Source organism: Nilaparvata lugens, unplaced genomic scaffold (genome assembly GCF_014356525.2).
Source record: "Nilaparvata lugens isolate BPH unplaced genomic scaffold, ASM1435652v1 scaffold2209, whole genome shotgun sequence".
Taxonomy (NCBI): domain Eukaryota; kingdom Metazoa; phylum Arthropoda; class Insecta; order Hemiptera; family Delphacidae; genus Nilaparvata; species Nilaparvata lugens.
Window position 1 is genome coordinate 57,387 of NW_024090285.1, and position 9,013 is coordinate 66,399.

The following is a 9,013-nucleotide window of genomic DNA, read 5'->3' on the forward strand; positions in this document are numbered from 1 at the left end:
CTAATCTCTTTTATTTCTCTTCTTTTTGCAAAGCGCGCGTGAACTGTGCATTAAATATATGGATAATTTATAATTCCTGTGCTCTACTTTCTGCTCTACAACCTGAAACCAATGATCCTTGTATTTAGTAATAGGTGACCACTGAAGGTTTGTTGCAGTGCACTCCAAGGCATGCGATGAAGTCGCCTCAATAATACAACAATCTCTATTTGCATTGCATGTTATTAGTGAGCGATTTTAGATTATTTCCAACAATATTATAACATTTCATAACCCTCTTAAGGTAGGTGACCTATCACTTTAGCTGCCATATCTCATTTGATATTTGTTCAATCCTGACAAATAAGTTGTCAATCGATTTGTAATTCAATTTGCTGAAAAACGTAAAACCAACCTTTAATTATATGCAAAATGAACGGGTTTTTGGTTATTTAAGAAATGGAATTTTAGACAGCCGTCATTTTGTTTTATGAATTTGAAAAATTGTCATAATTTTTTTTGTAGCTCTCTCTTGTTTTCATCAATGATTGTGCCATTTCTCATTTTTAATGTTCAGCCATTATTGAGAAAAAAATAGTAAGTGAAAATCAAAATGGCGTCAGTATGAGTAACTAGGACTTCCGCACAGTTTTAAAATGATGTTCGGATATAGTTCGTACCCAAGAACAATGTCCTAGAATATTGGTAGGGAGTTTGGAAACACTCTGCATAAATCTATTTGTCAAAAATCATGAATGCAAGATTTTTTCCAATGTTCTAGGAGAATAAAACCATTTTATAGGAAAATGTCCAAATTTATTACGATTTATACAGTAATTAGTGAAAAACAATGAAACTTCACATAAGTCTAATTACAGAAGATAGATAAGAGCCTAATTTATTTTATAGAAGTCAAGTAGTATAGGGAAAAGGTTACCTTACACTCGACATAAAAATCCTATACGGTATTTCGCTCACCATACTATCCACATATAGCTCTCACATTACAAGATTTCTTATTCTTACGAAACAGCCCTAGTTGTAAGGCCTATAAAATAAAATGTCGAGTTTCACACAAATATCGTTTGACTATTGATGCATGCAAACAGGAGATAACTCTGAGCCAGCAGTGTCACGCCCAAAATTATTGTTTGTGTTAGCTCAAAAAATAGATCACAAATTTTATTAAGTGGACAATTATAACCTAATTTCTGGACTCCTTTCGGAATCTATATGATTCAAAATTTGGAGGAGTTTAAATTAAATAATAAGAATAAGTGAACTTTTTAATAATAAAACTGAAAACATTTGAATTGGAATCTTGTAATAATTGTGTATTTTTGAATCAATAAATGGAATAAATAATACCTGCTGATATTAAGCCGGGACTAGGTCATGCAGCGTCCCGATCCTACTCATGTTCGATATTTGTGGGGTTTAAAGGAGTGATGGTATGACGGACATGTATTCTACACATGTTCGTCATACCATCATTCTAGGCCATTTTCATCTGATCTGATCGGAGTGGTATCGTAAAGTTGCATGAAGCCCGGGACACCCTTGTCATGCAGCATTCCGATCTCAATCCGATCAAGTTTAGGCCTCAGCTCTGTGACTACAACAGATCAGCGTTTCTTCCAATTTTGTTTGATAGGTTTGAGACCAAATCATCCATGCATTAACAACATCTCTTCTTCTTCTTCACTTCAAGGATTAGTTTTTAAAGAACCTGTTCCGGCACCCATCTTTTCCTCGGTCTTCCCACCTCTTTTCCCAGTAGGTTTATAGCATTTAGCCTCCAAAGTATTCGTCCAGGAGGCATTCTATCAAATGACTGCACCAATTTATTCTGTTTTGAATGATTTTCCAGTAAGGTGTAACAGATAAAGCTCTTCTTATCTCCTCATTTCTGATTCTATCTGCTTGCAGCCAACACACTTCTTAGAAACTCATTTCTGCAGCTTGAATCTTGCTGTCTACTCTACGTGTGTGGATCCAATTCTCACTTCCGTAAAGCAGCGTTGGTACAGCGATGGTATTGAAGAATTTGATTCTAGTATCCTGCCTTGTTTTATTTTGAGGTTTCTATGAATATTGCCACATATTCGTTGGAACTTTGATACTTTGTTATGATATCTTTATCCGTATCATAGGTTACATCATTGCCAAGATAATTGAAGTTTTTAACCTGTCTATATCTTCCCATTCAATTCTATCTTGGTTCTGGATGGATATTACCTTTGAAAGCCATTGATTGTTTTCTTAGCTGATATCTTTAAATTATATTTCTGAGAACTCTGTCCAGCATAACATCGCTTTCTGTAAGGCGTCCTCATTCTCTTGATTATTGTAAGGTCGTCTGCATACATGATTGAGTTAACATGTATGGGCTGATAACTGTATACCTGAGTCAGCCAAATTTTCCATGTTCGTAACATGTCGTCTACGTAAATATAAATAATGTCGGAGATAACAGCATCCTTGCCTTACACCCTTGTGTATATCAAGGACCTTACTCAAACCGTCCTTTACTTGTAAACGATAGTCGTTTTTACATATAGGCTCTGCAAAGATTGATTATATGCTTGGGATATCCTCTCGAATCCAGATTGACCATAGTAAGTTGCGATGTACTGAATCAAAAGCCTTTGTGAAGTCTATAAAAGCTAAGTGTGTCTCTAGATTATATCTCTTCGTTTTGATATAATTGATTCAAAGCGAAAACTGCATCGGTGCATGACCTACCTTTTCGGAAGCCCATCTGTTCTTCCAGGAGAAGTACATCAGTGATTATTTTCAATCTATTGTTTAGTTCTGGCATAGACTTTGTATGTTGATCCAAAGACTGATACCTCTATATTTTGAGGATCGCTCTACTTCCTTTTTTGAATAGAACCCAAATTCTGGTCCTCCTAGTAAGGGGGTTTTGCGATAGGCCAGTACCCTATTCTAGAAAAATTTATATCACTTGCAGTACCAAAATAGCATTAACACACACACTTATTTTGTTAGGGAAAGGTTTGAAAGATAATTTTGGACCCCGCAGTTCTGTTCAAGGTAGTAAGGAGGTGAACATACCAAAAGTTCCCACCTCTACCCCATGTTCAAGGTGCTAAGCACCCTGTTCTAAGGGCGTTTGATTGATTATTTGCCTTATTAGGGCGGAGTTAGTACTCCTGGTCCTCTCGGCCATACAACCTCAAATGTTTTATGGGGGTGGGGTGTTCAAAGGTACCATTTTCTGGTTTCTCACAAACTATGCTCTTACGGACATGACTATTCCAAATTGAAGCTTATACAGGGTGATTCATAATTATGGTAAAATAATTCAATACGTGATAGTAGAGGTAAAATAAGAAAAAAAGTTCTAATAAACATATATCCATAAACGCTTCATTAGCGAGCTATACAGGTGAAGATTTCGCCCGGAATTCAGTTCCTCTGGTGAAATACACCGATGCTGAATTGTTTGGGGACTAGTTTTTGAAAAACTTATGCTGGATTATATGGAAAAAATCTGAAAAATTGAATAAAACTAGTCTGGAAGCTGTAGTGTGAGTAGTTTTTGAGAAAAAGTTGAAGTATGCAAAAATCTAACTAGAAAAACATAGACTTCTACGTTTGATGCCCAATAACTTTCTTCAATGACGAGTAACAAATAATTTTTCGCAATAAAAATTGTAGAGAATTTAATTCTGAAAAGAATTATGTAAGCTGTGTAAACTAAATTTAAATAAAAGTTGAATAAAATGTATTCTTATGTAGTAAATTACACCATAAAATTTGTTGTTTTATGAGGAGAGAACTAATGACTCATAGGTTGTAGCTGATTGCAAATAAAACATGGATTTAAATAACAGCTGATTTATTTTGTTTTAAATGAGAAAATATTTAAGAAAAATTATTAGCTGAAAATTATTTTCAGAAATATTTTAGCTCACTGTTGAACAAAACAACAAACTGTAAGTTAGGCCTACTGTGACCGCGCTGTGTTTTTTTGTTTAATCTATTAACCAGTCATTTGTAACCATTTCACTTTGCTTTTGTGTTAAGTGTTAACTTTTTAAAAAATGGCAGGTAATTTTAGACATTATACATACTCCGAATTAGCTGACATGCATTTAATGTATGGAATGGGACACTATACTGAAAATAGTACTGAAGCAAGACGTTTGTATCAAGAGAACTTTCCTAACCGAGTATGTCCAAGCTCAAGGTTTTTTGCCACTATTCATCAACATCTGTCTGAAAAAGGTTCTTTGATATCCAAAGAGCACATTTATGCAGGCAGACCCCGATCTACTATGACTGTTGAGTTAGGAGAACAAGTTCTTAATGAAATTTATGAACTTCCAGAGAAGAGCACGAGAGAATTGTCAGTGCAGTTTAATGTCAATCAATCTATTATTTGGAGGATACTAAAAGAGCAACAATTACATCCATACCACCTCCAGAAAGTTCATACTCTATTGCCACGCGACTGTATTCCCCGTGCTGGTATTTGCCGATGGTTTTTAGTAAAATTTGTTAACCCAAACTTTTCAACAAACGTTCTATTTACCGACGAGGCACTCTTTACAAGAACAGCTATCGTTAACGTCCACAACAAACATATTTGGGCAGATGAGAATCCTCATGCCATTAGTCCTAATCTTCCACAACATCAGTTTTCAGTAAAAATTTGGGCAGGAATCATAGGAGATCATCTACTTCTGTTCGAGCTTCCTCCCAGGCTTGATGGCATAATCTACTTGAACTTTTTGAGAGAGGAGCTATGTATCTCACTTGAACATGTACCTCTTCAGTAGCACCAAAACATTTGGTTTATGCATGATGGAGCTCCAGCACACTTCAGTGTTGCTGTTCGTGAACACCTGAGTCACAGCTTTCCAAATCAATGGATAGGCCGAGGTAGGCCAGTTCCATGGCCAGCTAGGTCACCAGACTTAAATCCTTTGGATTTTTATCTTTGGGGATACTTGAAAACCTTAGTATACAATACTCCGATTGATACCATTGAAGAACTCCGATTAAGGATTTTGAATGGAATAGAAATTATAAAGCAGACTCCTGGAATATTTGAACGGGTCCGACAATCGATGACAAGACGTCTGAACATATGCATTTAGAACAACGGAGGTCACTTTGAACATCATCTTTAGTCTTTTGGTATAAGTTTAATGTCATTTAGATATGTTACTTCCATATAAAAATAAAACTTCTCATAAAAACCGAATATTCTATTTGCAATCAGCTACAACTTATGAGTTATTAGTTCTCTCCTCATAAAACAGCAAATTTTTGTGGTGTAATGTACTACATAAGAATACATTTTATTCAACTTTTATTAAAATTTAGTTTACACAGCTTACATAATTCTTTTCAGAATTAAATTCTCTACAATTTTTGTTACGAAAAATTATTTGTTTACTCGTCATTGAAGAAAGTTATTGGGCATCAAACGTAGAAGTCTATGTTTTTCTAGTTAGATTTTTTGCATATTTCAACTTTTTTCTCAAAAACTACTCACACTACAGCGTCCAGACTAGTTTTATTCAATTTTTCAGATAACACTAAACAACACTAAAGGTGCTACAACAATCGTGGGAAATTCGTCAAATTATGCATTAAATTGAAGAGAATAATATTCTCTCATAGGTTTATATCATTAAGCTCTATAAGTTCATGAATCGCATGGAATTGTTCTAGCGATTTTTAAAAAGTTGTAAGAGCAAAAATAGCAAATAATTGTAGGCAAATGTATTTTTCTTTTAAATGTCACACCTTCAAGAGCGGATTTCTCAAAAACTATAGAATATATAGAAAAAGTTCGCAGATGAATATTGTAGGGAATTATATCAGCTACAATTTTATGTAGAATAGTTATGTCCATGAGATGCATAATTTTCGAGTTATATGCAAGAAACCAGAAAATTGTACCTTCAAGAAAGTTTAAATTGCCCTTCTTCACACAGGGTAGGGGTGAGGACTTTTAAGCCTCAATTCCAAGCCACTTTTCTATTTTTAAGACGGTTGACTTTCAAGCCTTTCAAGTCTGCAATTCTGGTATTTATGTTAACCTCCTTACTACCCTTAACAGAACTGCGGGGTCAAAAATTGTCTTCCAAACTTTCTATAACTTTTTTAGAGTATTCATTGCCTAGACTATAGAGTTTAATGTATCTTTTCTGTTCCGAAAACAAAAACTCAATTGTTATTCATATGTTGTTCAGCCTATATCCTTGAAATAACGTTATTTCTTATTTACTACTGAGAATCACTGGAAGAACTGCTGCTGGAGTCGGTGGACATGACCTCCACGTCTTCGGCGTCTTTGTGATTGCGGGTGTCCATGGCTATGGAGCCCTGGCCTGGCACGGTCATGTGCATCTCACCCGACAGATGCCAGCGAACTGGTTCTGTTGAGAAGCTGGAGGTTCTGCAAAATATCAACAAACCACAATATTATCGTGAAATCCTATACGAGCGATTTCTGTTTAAATATATGTTTTTATGTGTGTATGTCACCGGATCTCAAAAACGGCTCTAACGATTCTCACGAAATTTGGAGCAAAGAAGGTTATGATATAAAAATTAATACTTCGTGGATAGATTAACATTGTGAACTAACTTAGAATTATTGTGTGAAATCTACTGATGAATTCCATAAAATCAGTGAAAGTTTCAAACAACAGTCCTTATTGAGATATTGAACAACCTATGCTGGAACACTTTTTTGGAGTTTGAATGAGATTTACTTTTTTATGTGAATGAGAATCAGATGGTTCTAATAATTGTTAGAACTTTTGAACAAAAGCTGGTTAAATTTTAATCGTGATTAATTTCACGAGAACCAATCAGAGAAGGCGTTTTTGAAAAAGAACTTTTGGACTTCAACGAACAATCAGAACTCCAGAAGATATCGAAAGAGTGAGGCAGTCAGTTGTGCGTTCTCCCAGGCGTTCGGCTCGCAAACACGCAGCTGCTATGGCAATTTTTGACCGCACTGTTCAACTAATTTTCCATGAAGACCTTCAACTTCATCCCTATAAATTAGTTGTTGTTCAAGAATTCACTGAACGCGATTTTGTTGCCCGTCAAAATGCATGTGATATGCTGATTGACAACCTGCCTGAAGACGCGGTCATTATTTTTAGTGACAAGGCTCATTTCCACATGCGATTCGTCAATGCTATTGTTTTTATGGGGTTATTTGAAATCTCTGGTTTATATCGATCGACAACGGACTATAGCACACCTTAAGAACAACATTCACGACGCCATTGGCAACATACCGATTGATATACTACAACGAAATTTCAAAAATCGACTTCATCAGTGTATGCGCAATGGGGGTCGCCATTGGTCTGATCTCATTTTCAGACTGCACGGAAAAATTAAGGATATTGTAATCTTATATGAAAAGAGATTAAACAATATCTGAAGTACTTTTGTTTTTATTGCCCTTTCATATAAGTAAGTTTCTCTGGCGCACCTTGTAGTTGTTCACTTCACAAAATTTTCAGACCTTAATTATTTTCACAAAGTAGATTTTTACATTTAGATGCTTCAAAACTAAACATAGAAGAAATATTTCACATTATTATCACTGAAATAGGAAATATTCACATCTGGTTGAATACTTAGCATCTGTGATTTAGAATGCGCGTTCGCCTCCTTAAATGCTAATTTTAATTTGGCGCGGTTCACCTCCTGTGCGATTTCAGCTTTATACTCTAGATACTCTTCAAATTCAAATTTGTTTCCACAACACGTTTCTTTGACAGCTTTTCTCTTTCTTTCCCCTCCATGGTCTTTTCACTCTATAATTGATACCTTACACTTCCCTCAATCATCATTTCTTTCTTTCATTAATTTCATTTCATTAATTCTCATTCTGGTTCATTTTTAATTGTATATTGAATCACAAGGATAATTTTTATTTGAAGTTTAGTTATGAAAGCATAAATTACATCTTTCGATTTTGTATTCATTCATCCGATAGCTACTTATTTAATTTTACTAGGAAACATGAGCTATATTCTTTACTTTTGTTTGCTACAATGTGACGATTCAACTCATTCCAGCATACATGCTTCGGCCCATGCATGGAATTATTATGCATATTGTCTTATTTATACTGTAATTACTGTATTTGTTAAATGAATGTATGATATACTTCTATTGGCAATGAAGTTTCATGCAAATTGGCTATATACAAATACAATATGGTGAATCGAAGTCAAACACTTTGACTTGATTTGATTCAACTAAATGTAATAACAACAATAGTGCTCCTCATGAACTATATTTTCAATTTAGTATTTTATTTCTATTGGTTGTTAATATTTAAATAAAGAATCATTATATATTGTGCATGTATCTCTATTAACTGTAACACAGTATTTGTATGGCTAGTCCGTGAACAATAAAATGATTATTTATTATTTATTTAATAACAACAATAAATTGGAATCTGTACATATCAGTTTCTTCTGCAAAGTTAAAAAATTATCAGCTCAAAATGTGAGGTATAGCTTGTGTGTTACAGCTTGATAGTGATACGTGCATCTTCATAGTTGCCACGTGATTTCAAATTATATCATAAAAAAGCTTCCACAATAACATGAATCATTCTCCAAAAGCACATGAACTATCAGTTTGTTACCTGTGGGATACGTCTCCTCGGATCTCCAGGCTGCCACGTGAGAGGTGCACACACCGCGTTGAAGCACTTATTCTGTGGGCAAATTTGATCAGATCTTCAGACGAAACAGGTTTTTTGTTGGCACGACTGATCGACTGCAGTTTTTGTTTGGCTTGGAAAATGCTGTAGCCTGAATAACAAATAAGGTACAATAGATATTTTTGTTCAAATTCAAGGTGAAGTAGGAAATTAGCAAGAAGAAGAGAGGAGAGGAGGTGTATAATGACACTTCAAAAATAAAAATTGAAGGAAACAGTAAATATCATCATTGTTTGGAGTCCTTATATATTTGACGAAATGCTACAATCCAGGTACGTTTGATATGTT

At 34.8% G+C, this 9,013-nt stretch overlaps 1 protein-coding gene across 1 annotated transcript; it reads right to left on the reverse strand.

The window, feature by feature from the left end:
- Positions 1–5,904: 5,904 nt before the first annotated feature.
- LOC120355495 (mediator of RNA polymerase II transcription subunit 4-like) lies at positions 5,905–8,816 on the reverse strand (the record flags this gene model as incomplete). Its single annotated transcript, XM_039443937.1, is given in 5 exon segments — positions 5,905–6,389; positions 6,392–6,418; positions 7,623–7,692; positions 8,648–8,709; positions 8,712–8,816. Coding segments are annotated over 5 exon segments (407 nt in total), but the record flags the coding sequence as incomplete, so codon positions are not given.
- Positions 8,817–9,013: the final 197 nt, after the last annotated feature.